We start from the raw sequence: 20,928 nt of genomic DNA on the forward strand, positions 1-20,928 counted from the left end.
GACGGCACCGTACTCGGCGCTTTCAATTATTTCTCACAGCATTCATGAAAATAGAAACACAGCGGGGAGTACAGTATGAACAGCAAAACTATAAAAAGACATGGAGCGAAAAGAGAACTTCCAAGCTAAAATAAATGGCGTCATATGCCGCTGCTGGTTAAGGGCTGAGAATAGTATATGTCTCCGAAATAGGAGAAATGCAAATTGTGTGATGGAGTGTAGACATGGTGAGCAGTGATGGAGCAAAAACATGAGCATATAATAATTGGCGTTAGGATTGAAGTTTTAATTTGATAGCATCTTCAAAATCGGTTTCGAGACCAAAGTTGGTCTATTAAACTTCATGCTAGAACCAACAGGCCTGGAGCCCTGTTTGTACACGTCATGTACAGATACCCTGCACTTGTTTGACTTAAGAGTTTTAATGTCCTAGTCTGAATGAGTTTGGAGTTTAAATGTGTTTCCAAAATCAACTTAAAGGTCCGCTGTATAGGATTTAGTGGCATCTAGAGGTGAGGCTCCAGATTGCATCCAACTGATAACCCTCCCCCTCCAAGCATGTAGGAGAACCTACAGTGGTGGCAAAGCTCGTGAAAAACAACTAGACACATCTAGAGCCAGTGTGTGGTTTGTCCGTTCTGGGCTACGGTAGAAACTCCTTGGAAGAGGACCCTCTGTAGATATAAAGAGATCCCCCTAAATGTTACACACTGGACCTTGATATAAACAGGACAGAGACTCTACAGTCATAGTGGCTCTGTGACGCTGTATTTAGGCACACTGGTACTTTGAGCTAAATGCTAACATCAGCATGCTAACATGGTCACAATGACCATGTTAGCATGCTGATGTTAAGGAGGTAAAACATTTTTACGTGGTCACCATTTTGGTTTCACACGTTTCATGCTAATCACAAAGCATAGCTGAGGCTAATGGGAATGTCACTAGTTTTGTTGTTGTTTTTGGTTATAAATTAAAGTCTTGGACAAATTGTATTTTTAACATAATGATGATGCTAGATGGAGAGAGAATGGATCGCCAAAGATTACAATTCATCCTGAGTAGCTCAGAATTACTGTTAAAGTGATTTATGGCACTACCTGCTTCGCAGACTATTTTTTCATCAAAATGTCATGCAAATTGCACAGGTGTTAGAAATATTGCTAAAAACATAAAGCTATTTAGGTCTGTTTCTACATTAATTGGGCATAAGTAAGAAAATAAATAAATAAAAATGTAAAAATCAAAAAATAGAAACTAGAAACTGGTGTTTTAATTTAACATTTAATGATTTAATCCTTTGAATCTGTTGAGGATGGCAGTAGAGGAAAAACTCAGGGTATCACTAAAGTCCAAAACACCACTAAGGACTACTTAATTTGTTTGTTTTTCCTGCTAATTTTCAACAAAAGGGCTTCAAGCTCTGAAATGTTAAGTTATTCTTTTTTCGTTACAGGCAGCCTTATACAGCAATTTGGGGGTGTGGATTATAATGATCAGATCTCACGAACATGCACCTCTTCGTGGGCAGCTGGCAACTCTGTGCAATTTGGTGGATCCGACTTGGAACACTAGTAAGTAAGCCTTACAGACAAAGTAAGAGAACTTTAGGATAAGAATTTTAAGGTAAAACATAAGTCTGGGCCTTGTTCGATCGCTCGTTTTCACTGATGCCACCGTGTTCCCAGATCTCAGTAATTAACTTATTAAGAACAGTCTTTTTTATTATCCCATAGAAATGATGACCCAAACTAAAAGGCTCAAGTGGCAATAAAGTAGAAATATCCTTTAGACAAAAAGCTTCATATTGATATATTTAACATATTTTGCACTGGAATGCACACACACCTACAATATATCCTGTCTGCCCTCAAAGTCCTCAACAGAAACAGATGACAACCAGCTTTTCCTGGAGCTGATCTCTCCCTTCTGCCTGAGATGAGAAGCTGTTAGTAGGGGGGGGGGGGCAGAGGCTCACAGACAGAGATGTTTGTTTCCCAGCCTTTCCACCATCTCTGTGGGACGACCCTCCCCATCCACCCCCCCTTCCATCCAAACCCTTCCACCCCCCCAACCTAGTGGATCAAACAAAGGACATCATTTGTAGGCCAAGTCTTTTTCTGAGCGTCTCTCTCCTAGGCTCTGCATACCAATCCAATACAGCCCAAGGAAAAAAAGCCACACCGTGGTACATGTCTGTGTGTATGTGTCTGGGCCGGGGGTTGCAAGGTCTGTTTGCCTCTCCGCCAAGCATCGATTTATCCTTTTCTCCAATTTATTTCTCCTCCTTGCCTCTACGATCCATTCAGATCTGCCTCTAGGGGAGGAACTCGGGGTAAAGACGTTGTCAGGCCACAGCGTTGCCTCCTAACACCGGCTCAAAACTCATCTACAGGCCCGGGGACTGTGTACCTCTGCAAGGACACATTGGGCGGCTACATGCACACAAACAGAGCTACCTGTCGTCCGGCGGCACACTTTTGTCAGAGCTGTAATTGGCCTCATAATGCAGCGTAAAGGACACGGCTAGAAGGCTTCGATGTTTGTGAGAGGATAATAGTGGTATTAGTCTGAAAGAGAATTGTATTTGTTTCAGTTCAAACACTGCGCTGAAAGATGATTCAGTAGACCACAAAATGTCCTCTAATTTCAAAGGGGAGTTATACCCTGCTCTTATTTCTGCAGCAACAATTGTGGGAGAAGCCAGAATGATATTTAATTGTTCCACATAATCAGGCCTAGACTGAGTGTATGAGCAGATATGATCAGAATAACAATATCTCAAGTCCTGATTCAACTGTCTCTGTCTGTGTGATTCTGACATTTTCAGATGTTATTACTCAGACTCAAGGATTTGTATCCTAAAGCCTTGGCCGTGACGACAGCGTTGAACAGAAAAGCTGCATGTGCACAAATCCCACTGTCGTAACTCCGCACACACAGACACACAAACACACACACACAAAGACAAGACACTCACACACGTATGGCAAAGATCTGTGAGCCATTCTTCAGTGTCACAGTGAGCGACGCCTGGCACATCCTTACACCTGAAGTTGATCAATGCAGATATGTCCAGGGGGAAATTGAAATCCATAGGAAATTAGGCAGCGCCAGTGATTTATTGGAATAGTAAATCATAGTGTGTGTGATGTGTGAAATGTGTGTTCCCGCTCTGTGTACAGTACTGTACCTTGTGTCTGGCTGGGACGGTGATATCTGCAGCCCGTACCCTCCTGTCTCTCTCCATTTTGTAGACCCATTGAATCAGGTCCAGAGGGGGGTAACGGTCCCTCTGGTACACCGCCCTGTGAGGGACGGGGTGACGCGACCCCATGGACACAATACTCTGCAGGGGTCCCTCTGAAGTAATAAAAAAAAGAAAGCATAGAACTACTGTTAAAGTGGTGCCCGGTACCGTCTGTCTCGGTAGCTACGTTTCCATCCAGATGTCAAGTCAAGTTTGCGGAAATGTTTGAAATATTGCCAAAGACAATATGAAAATTGGGTCTCTAAATACCTTTACTGGGCTAAAGTAAAAAAAAAAAGATGAAAATAAAAGAACAGTAAACCGAAACTGGTCTTTCAGGGTCACTTTTGCTGACTTAAAATCCTTGAATCTGTTGCAGATTTTTACTATTTTATACAGTGCTTACAATAAAAAAATCAAATCCTGTTTTTGAGACCCTATTATGATGGGTATTTCTTCAGCATTAGCCATTCAGTGTATTTACATTCTGTAATTTCCTCTCTATATGGTAGCTTTCATTATTGGTGAGGAAGTCTGCCATTCCTGCACAAGATTCAAATAGCCTAACTGCGCATGAGGCATTCACAGGAAAATAAAATGTAAACTGCCGTATCAGTGCTGTAATAAGGTATGGTAAGTACTGCTGCTTCTTCACATTAAAGTATCCAACTGGCGAAGAACAGGGTGGCTTTTATTATAAAGCAGTCATAATAAATTGTTTGAAGAGCTTGAAGAAGTGAACTTGTTAGTTTTATGACAAACTAACTGTGGCCATTCAATCACGATGGCAGGTTAAATACTTACTACTTAAAAGGTTGTGGTGAACCAGCATTTAAGTGAAAATTCTGCCACTTTACAGGCAAATCATACCAAGTTTACATCTTTAAAGGTAAAATGTGCAAGATACGTGCTGTCGCTGCCTCTCTGATGCCTGACCTCCCTCTTTCTCGTCTCCTGTTTGACGCCTCTCCTGTCCCCGCCTGAACCCACTGTGTCTTTGTTGTCCTTAGTGTCAGAGTCCTGGTTGGCGCCACTGTAAATCACTGTATTCCCTGTTATCAAACAGGCCTCCGTCGGTCTCAGAGGCTGTGGTTTGGTTCCTGGTCCAGCCGTGTCCACTGGGAGGCTGCAGAGCCCGGTTCCGTTGCCCGCTTGTTTCCGTCAGTTAATAGGACAGCTAAGTTAGCTCTATGGCTAACTGAGCTAACTAAGCTAATAGCAGTTTGCACGGTTATGACCTGATATGTGAAAAGCTGCCCCCTATTTTTTGGAGTATGAATTCGACAGGTGGAGACTAGTCTCAATTCTTACACAGTGTATCTTTAGAAAATGAGTTTCCAATTCATTTCATAGTTTCTTCAGCAAAATGTAACGAATAAAGACACATTCTGTGTGATAAATCACTTCACCTTTCTAATTTGTTACATTTTGATTCAAAAATTCTTGAAACTTTAAATGCTATTCCCTCTTTCTGTTCACAAGCTTTAGAATGTGATACTGTGGGTGTAAAACACAAAACAAAGAAAGAAGAACAACTAACCTTATGTTTTACACTCACTATAAATCAAAGATTGAATCCTAAACCAGCTCCTACAAGAACAGCAACACCAAAATCTCCACACTTTAGAGGGTTTTCCTGAACTCTGTGCTTGTGAGGGAATCTGATCCTTTTAAGAATGAAATTATAAGACAGGCACACTTACAGTACGTTAGGAAAATCTAAAATATATATCCGTCATTTAGTGCTTGTGTGAGTCTCTTAGAGGGGATTGCATTCATGCGTGAATGTTCATATAATTCCAGGAGACTTTTCTCAAAAATAAAACAGAGATAGTGTGTAGTGTGAACCCCGACTGAAGAATCACCACCCCACACAAACACTCCCACACCCCTTCCCTTGCTGTTTTTTTTCTTTTTCCAGGTACACCGCTTGTGTTCTAGCTTGTTTTTGTCCCACTTTAATTGCTTTTTTTTTTTTTGCAGAGAAGAAGAAAAGACAACAAGGCGGTGAGGGCTGCAGCTAATGGAGAGGCTGTAATTGTGAATGGAGGCATTCATCTGGAGACGTCGTCCGTGAACTGCGGCGCACAATACGCTGCGCCGGGCTGCTCAGATCACCAAGCAGTCACCAAACACACAGAGAGACACACACATATAGACGCACACACTGAGTCCCTTAGATCACTGATGCTCAGAGGAGGAACGTAATCACACCTCCGCAGAGAGCAAGGCACCGACGAAGAGAGGAGAGAGGAAGGAGAGGAGCTTTGGGGGTAGAGAGGGAGAGCAAGAAGAGAGGAGAAATTATACAAGGAGAGAGGAGGAGAGGGGGGAGGAGAAGACGGGATGGTGAAATTGATGTTTCCTACCATTTGATTTGGGCCATAGAGCCCAGGAGGCAGATCAGATAGAGCCACATGCACGCAGACACACTCCCTCATATCACACACAGATACAGTACATGCAAGTAAACACAAATGCATGCGCACACATACACCCATATACAGACTCACAGGCATGTAAGAAAACACACATGGGTTCAAGCATATCCAATTTTTTTCATCATGCAAACACATACATTGACAAATACTGTACTTGCAAGTAAGCCTGCATACACACATACACACACACACAGATAGACATACAATTAAAACTATACATCCTTGTAAACATGATGTATATTAGTTAAGAACCATTTCACATAAACCCCACGCTTCCCTCTACTAGTTGAAACCCACACACATCCTTCAGCCAAACAAACACCATTAAGCCAAAACACACAGAAATGGGGCTAAAAAAGACACAACAAAGCCTACGTGTATACAGAATAAACCTCTCATCTCTGTGAGGCGAGACGAGGCACCTGTCAGCGCGGCAGCTCCTGCTACTACAGAGAAACATCGGGAAACAACAACTCAATTAAACACACCATCCCTGTTCAATTACTGCCACATAATCACAGCAATTTACCTTCTCTTGCCGCACAGCCACCAAACAAACACATACGGGGGCAGTACAGAGGCGGACAAACACGCACAAACACACACGGGCGAAGCTGGATCACAAAAGACATCACGGCTGGAGCTGTAGCTTCATCCTACACATCATGGGTAAAGCTCACCGTGTGGTGTCCGCTAGCTAACTGGCACAAAAAAGAGATGGAGGATGTTTACATTATAATAAAAAACAATTCAATTTGCAAACGCTACAGTATAAATGACATAATAAGTAACACAGCTTCTGTCCTTTTAAATGCAGTTGGCTATACCTTAGCATGAGTACATTTACGTAAGTGTTATAAAATGTCCACAACTGTGTGAGAATTGAAAATCATTTCTGCAAGCAGGTCAACTGTGATGTAAATTAAAGGAATGCATCAGGGTTTGACGAAATTCTGCACATTCTGGATAAATAATGAGATCCCAGACATCATCGTTAAGTTATAAAGCATTATATGACAACTGGGTGTACCTAATAAACTGCCTTTTTTACTCGATTGAACTACAGAGATGCAGAGGCTTAAACAAAGGACACAAGGGGTCACAGAAAATCAGTATACATTATTTACTTAGTAATTTCTACTCCCACTGGGATGTGTGTGTGTGTGTTTGGACTATAGAAATCACAAAGTTGACTGTGGACTGGACAGAAATCATTAAATCCCCTCAGTCGCAACCAGAGATATTTGAGTATTTAAAGTGTCTGGACAGGGACTTTCTCAGATACCCTGGGGAAAGTTCAGACATTCAGAGGCTCCATACTAACATTCTGGACACACACTTTGTTCGTGTTAACAGGCCAATAGCATCACAACATGTATTAGATCTAAAGCTAAATGATAAGTAATTTATTGATAAGTAATTTATTTCAGTAGTTTGGGTCTGGAGCTATTGGGTATGTTTCAACATGACAATACTCTCATGCACAAAGTCAGGTCCATATGCTTTCTCAGTTTGGTGTGGACGAACTTGACAGACTTGCACAGAGCCCTGACCTCAACCGAATCCAACATGTATGGGGGCGTATTAGAATTATTATTTGGGAGTAAATTTGAAAATCTGGTGGAAAGTCTTTGAAGAAGAGCCCAAAGTTTTAGAATTACGTGTTGAATTAACTATTACATATGGGTATAATGTACAGGTGACATACTGTGCATACTTACACATACTTATATTTCTACTTTGTTCAGGTGTCCGTATACTTTTGTGCGGGTACTGTTTGTGGCTACATCTGCAGATTGGGCAAATCTACATGAAATATGAAGTGGATTTCAAACAAGATCTAAAAAATAACATTATATTTACATTTGCTCATTTAGCTGACGCTTATGTAAATAGCCACTTACAATTGCTATATATGTCAGAGGTCGGACGCCTCTGGAGCACCTGGGGCTAAGTGTCTTGCTCAGGGACACATTGGTGGATGTGTCGCTGTGGGAATTGAACCCCTGGTCTCCCACTGTTCCATCGCCACCAACACAATGTCTAATCTCATAATAGGAGAAGACAAATGAACGCACATTCATTGTATTGCCAAGAGGTAGATTAGAAGATTGACCACACTCATATTCATATGTTAATATGAAGCTAAAGTTGAGCAACGGTTAGTTTAGCTTGGCACAACAGCTGGCCTATGTCTGTCTAAAAGTTAAAAAGCCAGCCTCCCAGCACTTCTCAAGCTCTTTAATTAATACATCTTATCTTCTTTATTTAATCACCTGCTCTAATTTTTGCTAAGCTAATCACCCTTTGACTTTAGCTACATATTTAGTGTACAGACATGACTGACATCAATGTCCTCAAGTAAAAAAGCAAATAAGCGTATTTCCCAAAATTTCAAATTTCTTTAACATATATGTTAACATGAACATCTCCGAATAGCATTCAAATATATTCTTCACACAGCATAACAGGAGCTTGTCTGGATATGATAACAATAAAGTCATGACTATGGGTGAAGTTCAGAGCGGGCTAACTACTACTGAATGATATCATTGGGTAAAAGATTGTGGAATAGTAACACTGTACGAACCTGTGAATGAGTAGTGTGTGTGTGTGTGTGTGTGTGTGTGTGTGGACAGCAGATTGACTAACAGCTTGAACTTGGGTTAGATCCAGGATCACGGAGAGAGATACATGGATGGATGGAGAGAGAGGGAGAGGAGGAGGGGGGAGAGACATTGATTTCTCAACAGAGAGATCAGCATCTTGACAGAAAGAGACGAGAGAGTAACAGAGCAAGACACACACACACACACACACACACACACACACAGATAAAGAGGGATCCCACAGTGTGGCCTTAAGGTGAAATTCTACCACTATTCCTTCACTTTCTAGATTTTCAGAGCTGGAGACTACTTTCATGCCCCCAAAACATTCTTCCTTGCGTCCTTGTAGTCTGTTTAAAAAAAATTAAGTTCTAATGCAGATAAGGAAAGTTATAAAATAAATAAATCCATGTGTAATATTCCTTGAATTGAATAGTAAATTTGTTAAGGTCCTTGACTTCCCCTGACTATCTTTCAAAAGTTCCTGATATTGCAGGACCTCTTTCACTGTTGGGAACCCCCGTTGACAGAGATCAACAGGAAAGTCTAGTTCAACGTCTCTCTCCCAGCATGCCTCGGCGATTCTAACAACCCTAGAATCCCCGACAGGGACACGGAGGACGGTGCTGTGGCTTCGTGCCGGTGTGGCTAATGATGTGTGTGTGTATGGTTTGTGTGTGTGTGGAGGTCGCAGGCAGCGAGGAGAGCTGACACACACTGGGGGGTGGGGGGCAGCCAAGGGTCATGCTGTAATTACACATCACAGTCCCTGTGGTCAATGGCCCGACTGACTTCTTCTGACTACACTGCCTCAGCCAAAGAGATGGCAGGTGGGGGGCAGGTGGTGGTGGGAGTGGAGGGTTAGCAAATATTTGCGCTGCACTTGTGGAAAACTTGGAGCTGTAAGGATAGGATATTAAACTTCTCTTTGAAATTTTATAGTTAAATTACTACTTTACTTCACATTTATTTCTTCATTTTCTGCTTTTAATTAACTGATGCATTGATTCATCTGGCTCTCAGTGGGTGTTGTTCTTCAAAACTACACTCAGAGCATTTGTCAAACCTCTACAGTAACACTGCCTCCATCCTCACCTTAGTTTGCATGTGTTCAAAGTAATGCGAGCGGCTGACACTCTCACATACCGCGCGTGGTCCTATGTGGGTGGTAGGTGCCGTAGAGGATGAGTGTAACGCTGAGCAAGGCTCCGGATGCCTCCTCGACATTCGGCCTTGTACAGCTCCTCACTGTGCCTTTGTGGTCAATCACCTGGAAACAAACACATCAGCAAGGTCATCATTTCACCAACAAATAAAACTCTTAATGTGGGAAACTTTCTTTCTGCATCTAATATGCATAAAACATCCAAATCTACTTGTTTAGATGGAAGTCATGGGGAGAAAGTGGGGAATTAACACAAAAGACAAGATGTTATTATTTGGTTAATGTAGTCAATGATAACAAAGTCTGTTATAACAAAGGTGTTATGGACCCTCCTAACAAGAAAAAACAATGCTGTTCCTTCAGGAAAGCTTGAGAGCTGTCCTAACCTGTAAAGCAGGGGTCGGTAAATAAGTCTGGCATCGGGCCAAATTTTTTTCAAGCCATTAAATGGTGGGCCAGAACATAGTCAAATTATTTCAAACCCTTGGATAGCCTACTCATGTGCACTTTTAGCTCAGTCGGTAGAGTGCGGGACTCCCGTTGAGGGGGCTGTATGATTGATCCCAAAACCTAGCTGACTTTTTTTCTCCCTTGTTAAAGAAATTGATTAGCCTATAAGGACATTTTTGCACATGCTCACAATAAAGCATGTGCTGCAGTGTGTGTGCGTGTCCCGGCATTTCCCTGAGCAAATTCAGGGGAATCTAATCACACATTTACTGGCAGCTTTTTCAGAGGTGTGTCAAGCAAGCTAGAGACTTCTTTCAAATGTCCTTCAAAACTTTTCAAAGTAAAAGCTCTCAATAAACTCAACATTGCTGCAAAAAATGTTCTCGTGCTTTTATTTTCATTATTTCATTTAAGAGGAAGTAATTATGTGAGTACCTGTTGCTGTCATGACTGAGATGTATTTCAGCACTAGCCGCTATCAATTTATTTATTTTTTATTTTTCTGCTATCAAAGCAATCTGGCCATGGGCCAGATATTATTGCTGGCCCGCGTGCCGCATATGGCCGACCATTTCAGTAAAGAGTTCTTAGGAAACTGTGGTAAAGCGCTGACACACGCGCACATAACAGAAGTGGAGGGATGTGTAGGAAAACTGACGGCAATGATTTTAGAAAACCACGGAATACTTCATGACCAGATCAAAATACACACTATTCAATACAATAAAATACAATGCAATATCTTTATTAATGGGTCACTGTGTAAGATTAGTCGATCATGAATTCCTGCGACACAGCAGACGATATTGTACGTTGGACCCTGACCAATGCTGACCTAAAGCAAACATTTGGACTCATTAGAGACAGTTTACCGTTTTATGCTGCAAATACTTTTATGCATGCCATGTTCTTTTCACATTTAAGGTATTGTGCAACTTCTTGGGCACAAGCAGTTTCTGCAACAATCAAGCCTTTTGAAATGCTACATTATTGTGCAATAAAAATGTTGGATAGGAAGCCGTACAATTCCACAGCCACTGTTAAGAAACTACTACAGTTTTGATCTTTTTAGTAAATTTGCTAACATTAAACTCATGAATAAATACCTAAATAACTAGGCCCCTCAGATGCTCAGTGACGGTGGCGGTACCTCTCAGAGTTTCTGGCTCAGTAACTCGGGTTGCATCTTTGGGGAATTGTAGAGTGCTCTTTTGTAAATGCTCATTTGGATGTCTCCGTCTGTGTCCGTTCAGGGGATCAACATCTGGAGCTTACTTTTCTATGCCCACCTGGGGACAAGCATTGCAAACTACCTTCAGCTATAAATACTGTGTTATGTGGCATTGGTTCATAATATATAATGTATGTATCTGTATGTGTATAAAAATTAAAGTAATAAAACAAACAAACATATCTTAGCTTTGTACACAGGAAATAAGAGAGGAGGTGCCAGGGACTGACAACATCATGCGTTGTTCACTTATATTTACAGTTGTGCATGGAAGAGCTACTGTTGTCACAGAAGTTGTCAAACTAGGCGAGAGGAGCCAAATTTTTTAAGGTCAGGACAAAGTGATACTGCATTATTTTTCTTCTACTATGATGCGTCACATGACCATATTTGGATGAGAGGGGGGATCTGGGGAAGGATATGTATTGTTATGCCTCACAGGTTGCCATGGTAGCAACTTGTCAATCACAAAGGCAGCCACACCCTAAAGCACACCCTGCTTTATCGTTTATTTTCCTCTAAATGGGACCATCATTTACTAAATGAACATCATGCTGTATTGAAAAAGCGTTTGAAAACTATTGATTGAGATCATAAACTCATTAGGAAAGTGTTTACAGGGGTAATAAATCAAGTGAGAGGTAGGGTAATTTTGTCATAGACCTCTATACAATCAGAATTTTTCTTTGCAACCAGTGGAGTCGCCCCCTGCTGGCCATTAGAAAGAATCCACATTGACTTCACTTTTCAGACCCGCAGGTTCCTGCTTGGATAAAACAAGCAACTGTTGTGCCCAATGTGACCTCCTGTGGCTCATATCATGTAGCTGGATCATTGGAGTCACTTGACGTAGACTTGAGTTAGGCTTGTGGCATGAGTAAAAAAAAACAAAACATACTTGTCATTCAACAAGCCCCCCAAAAATACTCCCTTATTCCAGTGCAGGTCAAAGACAGACCACTCAATTTAAACTCCCTACATTTGCCAGAGCTGCTGCCTGGCCTGCTTGTGTGAGTGTGTGTATTCTATATATATATGTGTGAGTGTGAGTGCTCCCAGCAGACCAGAGGCCAGCCATAGCGGCCCCCAGTTGAGCGCTGCATTGATTTGTTGTTGGTAAACAAACAGCTGGATGCTAAAGGTGGATCGATACGCCTCGCATGCTACCCAGCATGCCTTTCTACTGGGTCAACATGGCTCTCCATGGCTGTCGCTTGGAAACCTCATGAGTCAAATATTGTGAGTTGTCTGACTGTCTCTAATTGAGCTGAAGTTAATTCTTCACATAACTTTACTCTCCTGACACAAGGGTCCACAAAATCCATAAATACTGGATCATAGTATATAGTATCATTTTATGTAGCAGTAAAATATCATGTTGTCATGTTTAGTGAGGATGCACTTTATCTTTATATAAATTTGGCACCAGTTGCCAATCAATAACCAAATACGAAGAAGAAACAAGTAGTAGTAGTGTGCTACTGACATGATGTTTAACTACAGTGGAACCAAAAGTGTGAGAGCTACAAGCAGAGACAAAACCAGAGCATAAAGGAAAGAGAAAAAGAGAGACAAAGAAAGTGAAAGGATTAGTAGAAGCAAAGGAACTGAGGGGAGAGGGGAAGGATTTCAAAGCCAGAGAGAGAAACTACAGAGAGAGAAGACAAAAAGAGAGGTGGGGGGGATTAGTGATGGGTGAGAGATGGCAGGATATCGAAACGGGTGAGTGTCAGGGAAAGGAAAGTGAAACCAAGAAATAGAGGATGAGTCTAAAAAGAGAAAGTAGTTCAGGAAAACATAGTGATACAGAGAGAGGCAAACAGAGAGGGAAAGACGGGACAAAGATACACAGTGCCAATCAGGCAGTTGTACAGGAGACAGGAGGCTGATGTTAGCGACAATACCAATAAAGTTGGTATCCTGAATCTGGAAAGTGTCTCTCATATGTGCAAAGTGCTGCATACAGGCTGCCTTGTGCCACACTGCTCTGTCTGTCCTGTTCATGGTGACTTATCATAGTAAGGAAAGCACAGGTGTTACTAATGACAACGATAGCTCTGTTTTAGTAAGCCACAACAGTAAATCAGCATACCAACAGCAGGACCCTGACACGGAAGCAGCTAAATGGAATTCAGCCATCATTATTTCTATCCTGTGCTTTTTGTGTAAAAACTTCTTTCAAGAAAAAGGCCTATGGCTCACTCTAAACATCAGCTTATTCAGCCATCATTGTAAAATCCATAACTTCGTGCTTTCCTGGTTGGGTTCAACTGCATTTTATTAAATATGAAGAGAGTATTGAATTTGCTTATCATATCTGATTCCTATCTGTCTATTCAGGTTGAAATTTCCACAATTTTACATCATCTATATAATAAATAATCTAACATTTAAGAACTAAGAATGATATTCAAAGAACGAAAACATATATTTGCTATGATAGTTTGCTTAATGACATACCTGACCTGCCTTTGTACATAGCTCTTTGCAAAAAACCCCAATGATTTAAACATATTTGATATGAGAGAAAATGTGTTTACATACCCTAAAAAAAAAAAAAAACCATCAAATTTTTTTAATTTTCTGACATTATTTAAACAATTTAATACATTATTACAGTGTAATTAGGTTAATACTGCACATTGTCTTGAACTTTTATTGTAATTAATAAAAATTATTGCAATTTCTACTTTTCAGCTGATATATGTTAACTGATATCTCTGCACTGCAACTGCCAAAATTGAAATTTTGAGCTGATATTCGATATCTGTACATATTATTGAAACAACAAATCCTTTGTGTTCTCACTAAAATGTCATTTTTGTGAGGGTGGAAAAGCATGTAGGCCATTGCAATCCGTAGTTAAAGGACCAACAATAATAATTACACAAACGTACATGTGTGAAATTGTTTGTTTCGTTTCGTTCATTGTTTAATTAGAACACAGTCCTTCACCTACCAGACTCCTTTATGGCCTGACTATGGGACAATATATACAGAGTATAATTATTTATGTCAAAGTCTAAATAACTTAGTGTTATTAATTTAACTGTGGTTCCACTGGATGAGTATCAGGGTAAATTGTTCAGCGCACAGTACTCAGTTTACTTTCATGGAATAAACAGAAGCTTCAAATAAAGCCCTAAGAAGGAACCTGTGAGTGTTGGCTGTGCTGGAGCGGGAGGCAGCGTCAGATGGGAGGGGAGGAGGAGTCTTGCTGCGTCTACATATGTAAAGCAGCAGGGAAGCAGCAGTGTGTCAGACTGAGGCGCTGGCCCAACCTGAGCTCCTCGCTGCTCCCTCCAACACATCAATCATCCAAAACAGGGCCATCACGGCCATACTGCATGCTGGGAGACACACACACACGCACACACTCAGGCAAGCACACGCTGCGGCATGCTTAAACACAAACAACTGAACAAACACACACATGGTTGCACGAACATAAACGTTTAAGTTGCAGACACGCACACACACACACTTCACACATATGTAGTGAATTGCAAACACATGCATATACAGTACACTCTGAGGTGAAACCTACAGATACGTACGATATCACAGTGTGCACACACACGGATGCAACTACACAAAAATGAACACGTAGAGACAAACACATACGCCAGAACACACTGCAAAAGTGCCCATAGCAAATGACACATACAATCCATATACAGTACAAACTATACACATACAGGCACACACAAACAGGAGTGTGCAGACACAGAGTCACACTCTCTCTGCCTCCCAGTCTCACACAAAGCACGCAGACAAACAGAAATAGGTATCCTGTGCCCACAGGGTGCCCTCGCCCCCGACCATCTGTGATGGGTGCCAACACACAGTAGGTGATATTTACATGGAGACCCACTCCCCCTCCACACACACACACACACACACACACACACACACACACACACACACACACACACACACACACACAAAGGAAAGAAATACCCACAAAGGGCCGCATGGATCGCTTGATCTCCCAAAACTCATTAAACATGCAGATATATGCAAATATATGCACCTCTAGAAATCCACCTTGGGCCAGAGTGAGAGCGTGTGTGTGTTTGTGGCTGCAATTACACATTTGTGAAAATGTGCGTGTGAGTTTGTTTCCACTGTGGCAACTACCAAGTCTTTGGCAGGGTGTCTGCCAAACTCGATTTCGAGCTTGTGTAGTTACTGTATGCGCTGTTACAGTAAAGTGTGGAGATGTTTTTACACTTGTTTAGCAGTGGTGAGTGGTACTTCTCCTTGTTATAAGTAATGCAAAAGTAATAAAATAGGCATTTAGAAATCCAAACTAAAATCACCCCTTTAAAATACCATATTTAGGGCTGAATTCCATTTTCCTTATTTCCAGTTGCTTCAATTTCAGCTTGGATTAGAAACAATGGACAAAGTTTTGTAATGATGTTCCACTTGGAATTAGTAAGTCATGTTACAGCACAAGTGTTGAACATAACAACCAATAAATGATAAAACATGTGTTTACATGGCCCTAAAAGCAGTAAATATGAAACAACACAAACATCATCATATCCATCAAGGTGGAAGACACTAACTGGCCAGTATCAATATTTTCTGTTGGCTGCATGCACTGATCGAACTCCATCGTTTGAACATTATCTGCTGGTTACTCCATTATCAGTTTGTCACTGTGTGTGTTTGGTTTGTGTAATCTGTTGGTTGAGACAAGATTAGCAGGAGTGACTCCAGGAGAAGCACTGGGGATGATGATGGTAAATATATGATCTGTCAGTCATAGCCAGCAAGGACGGCACTTTGTGTTAGTGTGTTTGTGTGTGTGTACAGCCACAGTGCTGCAGGCTAAATAGTGCCATTATACTCCTACAGCAACACTAGTCACAGTCAGCTTGAGTCTCAAAGTCCTCTGGGAATCAGAGATGTCTCTGCTCAAAGACCGCTGCCACACACACACACACACACACTCCCTGTGGACATGGCAGCATGGGGCCAAGTGGGGTAGAAGGGTGAGTGATGTGTGTGTGTTTTTCTGTTTGTGTTTTTCTGTATTTGTGAATGTGAGTATGTTCCTCTCAAAATAGAGCACAATAATGCAGACATACTGCCAGTCATTGTCATAGATACCAATTAAAAGAGTAATCACTGCATTATTAATCACTGCAGAAGATAATTCTGCTGAAACCTGCTCACAGTGTGTTCTGTGAATTAGACAGAGTAATGTGGACACTGATGTCGAATTTCTCGAAGCAAATTTTTCAATGCGGTTAGCACCCCAAACTAAATCCCATTCACCTCCATTGTTTTGTGAGACAGAGATCTTAAAACCTGGACAAATGCAACTAAAGATATTGGCATGGATAAATACCATCAGAAATGACAAAATGTGCCTTTTTGGAATATGGTGAACTGACCCTTTAAACTAACCCAGTACCAACTATAAATATGGTATACTAGGCTTAACTGTCATATTTACAATGTAACCTCTTAGCACTGCAAGAGGACAGAAATGCTTTAAATAGAGAAGATGAGAGCGAGACGTCCAGACAGAATGTAAGTATGTGTGTTTGTGTGTGTGTGTGTGTGTGTGTGAAAGAGAGAGAGCGAGTGAGAGAGGGACAATGAAGAAAGATCAAGGACAAACAGGGTCGAAATAACATCTGATACACTTTTTATCTGCTTATGAGCTATCCTTAATGGTTATCATAGATATTAATGATGATATATAATTCTTTTGAAATGATATGATTAATTGTGCGCTGTTGGCTTTCTGGAATAAGCATATTCTCCATTGTGCAATACTGCCTGAAATATTGTCTCTGATAAACAGTGAAAGCACTGAGTTGAGCTGAGGCATCACAGATGGCGGTAGAGCGAGCACAGGGGAGAGCAGATATGTGAAGACAGAGAGAGAGAGAGAGCGATTCCAGCCCTGCGGTCTCGTCTCCTTCGCAGCGCTGGAAGGTCAGCCGAGCCTCGAGCCATAGGACTCACTCCCTTTTCACTTCAGTCCCACTTTTATTCCAGCAGCACCACAGCGCTCTTTGACAATTGTCATCATGACAAATCAATATAGACTCTCCACCCCCCACCCCCCCACTCCTGCTGCCCTCTAGTTTCTAAACACTGATCCAGTAGATAGTCCAGTTAAAGTCTCTTCCCAGGGCCTCCATTTTATAGTTCACCCTCGACTCACTCCACACAACCCCTCCTTCTGTCTTTTCTATTAGTCCTGTATGTCCTCTGTCTCTCTATGTATCATTTCAAGATTTAATTGGCATGGCTGCTTCTCAGAGGCTATTTGTATTTTTGTAGCAGCACGAAAAATGTTCAAAACCATCAAATAAAAACATATCTAAAGAGAATTTGTCCCAGCAACCGAGATATGTCAAATTACTGTACTTGCATGGTGATTAAATAGACCTTTTATTGGGACAATTAGTTGACTTAAACTTTGGGTGAACAATGGTATTTAATCATCACGGTCTGTAACAGAGATATTTTAATGTATATAATTCAAAAGCCAGTTAGGGCGTGTTGGATATAAGTTTCTGTTCTAGGTGTGTGTGTTTTTTCTCTCCCTCTGTTCCTCCTTGTGTTGACTTCAAGTGTTGTAACACTCCTTTTTTCACTGCCCCGTGTTTGTGATTGTGTGCATATGTGTTTCTCTCCAATCTGAGCTAACGTTGGCATCCAGACTAAAAACAATCAGTGTGTGTGTGTGTGTGTGTGTATGTGCTGATTAGCGTTGCGCTAAGGCATGCGGCACGTAAGATTGCGAGCGTTAATTTGTGTTGCGAGCATCACGGCGACTCGCCTCGGCCCTCCGGTAATGAGCAGCGGCGTTGTTATGTGGCTCGGCTTCACGGTGTTTCCTCTCCCGTCTCTGCGACACACTGGGCCTTGGTAATTGGTCACAGAGGGGACAGTAAATCTGCACGAGGACGTGGGAGGGACACAGAGACAGCGAGATAGAGAGAAAGAGTGTGCGTATTTGCAGGAAGAGGTAGGTGATAGAGGACAGGGGGTGGTTGTCTTTCATCTTCATGGGTTTTTCTCTATAAACCTCCAACTGTTTACAAGGTCTGATGCCTATTTGCACACACATACACACACATCACCCACCCCCACCACCACATCTACTGCTACCACCTACATGTATATACAGTAAATGACCTCAGCTCGCTACTGTCTGTGAGTATGGATTCTAATCAGACGTTAGCAGTATTGTGTCTGTCAAACCCGGCCAAGGTTACTTAACCTTCCAGTCTTAATTTCCCTTCCATTTTAGCTCCTTCCTCCATATCAAACATCAGCACATCTATGAGAGAGAAAAAAAGAAAAAAAGAAAAGAGTGCAGGGAGGAAAATGAAGATTGCCATGCTTGGCTGAAACTCGGAGATGAAAGTAGAGGATGATTCACATTGCTATGGCAAAATGAACTGAACCAAGCTGAGCTGAGCTGAGCTGTACTGGGCTGGGCTATTTTTAAACTTCTATACGCCGCAGCTACTGGAAGAGGACAATGTGAAGCGGAGCAAATCATTTCTATATCATGAGAGAAGGTATGTGAAATAGGGTTCCCAGAAAAGTGTGTGAAAATTAGTATATAAGCTTCACCAAGATTTTTTGGAGGGGTATTTTGTAGGCTCGTTGAGTTAGTCATCGCTTGAGAGATGCAGGGGACTTTTGCAGACAAAAATATAAATTCTTCATGGATTCAAATTTATATCAAAGTTTGAGCTATTCTAATAAAGTTAATAATCTTGGAGGCCATCGCGAATGATTTACAGGCAAAACAACATCACTGAATTAGTTTTTAGTGTTATTTCTACCTTTTGTAGAGCTGAGAGTAACATAAAAGTGTGAAACAGGTGAAACAAAATCTAATACCTCACTAGTAGCTCTGTGAGGCTATACTTGGGCACAGCAGCGCAGTACATGCTAACAATGACAACGCTAACATGGTGATGTTTAACAGGTGTAAACTATTTAGCATGTTCACCATCCTAGTTTAGCATGCTAACATTTGCTAATTAGCACTGATTACAAAATGCAACTAAAGTTTAGCTAAGGCGCCGCTAGTGTGGCTAAAAATTAAAAACTACCAGCAAAAAGCTGCACAAGCGATGGCAGCAGTGAAAGTACATTTTCTCTCTCACCTGGAGGGTCCAGAGGCCTCGGGGAAGCTCTCCCCAGCAGTGCACCGTCATCAGGGTCCAGTTTTTCATGCCAGCAGTAGAGTCGTCATTAGGCCGCGTGTCCAACAGCAGCGACAGAGTGCCGGCTGGAGACTCCAGGCTTATGGAGAGATCACCGCGACACACAGCGCTGATGCTCACCCTCACCTGGTGAGAGACAGGTGGCAAGAAAGAAAAAAAAGAAGGTGTGAACAAGGAGACTGATGGAGGAACAGAGAAATAGTAAAAACAAGAGAGGAAGTGGGTGAGTGTGACAGAACTAACTGAAATAAGGACTGATCTTTCTTTTTCATACTTAAATGTTTAACTTAAAACACAATAGTTTGGCATTTGGGAAATACACTTATTCGTACACTTCTTTCTTGTTGAGAGAAAATCAATATCGCTCTCATGTTTGGATGCTAAATATGAAGTTAGATCCAGCAGCCACTTAGCTTAGCTTAGCATAAAGACTATGAAAGCTAGCCTGGCTCTGTTATATTTGAAAATTCAGAATATCAGAAAATTAAATTTTGTGATATTTAGAGGTGCTGGTAGGCAGATTTGATTACCTTTAGAGGGAGAGAGCCTGGTTAGATGTTACCCCCCTGTTTCCAACTAGTTGCTTGTGTAGCTTAATATTTAGCGTTCAGAGCATGGTATACATATTTTCATCTTACTCTGTGCAAACATGCAAAAATTCCAAAAAATGTTGAACAATATCTTGAAATGTGAAGCAAGGCCACTTCTATAAAATCTGCTCACAATCAAAAGTGTGGGATTGCTGTGATCGTCATCAATATCTGAGATGATACGTGGATGATTAGGCCAATTGGAGTAATTTTGAAAATACTGCAAGGTAGACAGAGAAGACACAGTAACAAAAATGGCTGAGGGGAATATTAGCTAAATGATTTAAATAAGCACATGCACCCCCCTCTGATTCCCACCCAGTAAACACTCTCCCTGTCCCTGTTCCTCACAAGCAGCACATCTGGTGTGACAATGGCACATCGCAGAGAGAGCCGCCAAGCTGCAAAAAGACTGACAGCCCGCTCCTGTTTACAGCGCGTTACCACGGCAACACGTCCATCAATCACACCTCGCAGCGATGGCCTGACCCACGCTTTCTGCCAGAGAGCAGAACCGCAAAGATGAAGCCTTTTCAATTTACATGCTGACACACTCCCGCTCTCTCTCCTTGCTATTTCACAAGTACACACACACACACGCGCGCACATAGATAAGACACACAAACGAAAATTTGCACGTACACAGACACGTACATTAGGTATGCCTGCTGACACAAACATAAACACATTTGCATGTATGTGCCTGTACTCACGAAGACACAGTTTTGCCATTTTCTGCAAATGACACAGCCAACTCATTCCACATCACTGTAATGCTGTTTTATCTCTTCTATTCTCAGACAGAACACATGACACAGAAACCCTGAAAACAATTTGTATGAAACGTTAAAGCTTTACTGCTTGCTGGCAGAAGTTAAATTTCAATACACTTCTTCTTGATGTGTGTAATCTCAAGGTCAACAGGAAACAGGGAAATGCTGTAAGAACCGATTTACAGCAGAACCACAAGTACACA

General features: G+C 41.6%; 1 protein-coding gene across 4 annotated transcripts in view; it reads right to left on the reverse strand.

The window, feature by feature from the left end:
• The window catches only part of LOC123968423 (furin-like protease kpc-1), a 194,204-nt gene that overhangs the window by 5,063 nt on the left and 168,213 nt on the right, over positions 1-20,928 (reverse strand). For all 4 annotated transcript variants that reach the window (XR_006824457.1, XM_046045178.1, XM_046045177.1 and 1 more), the window contains 3 exons: positions 19,303-19,488; positions 9,447-9,570; positions 3,194-3,363 (listed from right to left, as the gene is read on the reverse strand). Coding sequence is in view for 3 of the 4 variants with exons in the window: in XM_046045178.1 (XP_045901134.1) it covers positions 3,194-3,363; positions 9,447-9,570; positions 19,303-19,488 (480 nt within the window). In the remaining variant the exon portion in view is untranslated. The remainder of the gene's footprint in view (positions 1-3,193; positions 3,364-9,446; positions 9,571-19,302; positions 19,489-20,928) is intronic.

The sequence above is a fragment of the Micropterus dolomieu genome, linkage group LG03 (assembly GCF_021292245.1).
Source record: "Micropterus dolomieu isolate WLL.071019.BEF.003 ecotype Adirondacks linkage group LG03, ASM2129224v1, whole genome shotgun sequence".
Classification (NCBI taxonomy): Eukaryota; Metazoa; Chordata; class Actinopteri; order Centrarchiformes; family Centrarchidae; genus Micropterus; species Micropterus dolomieu.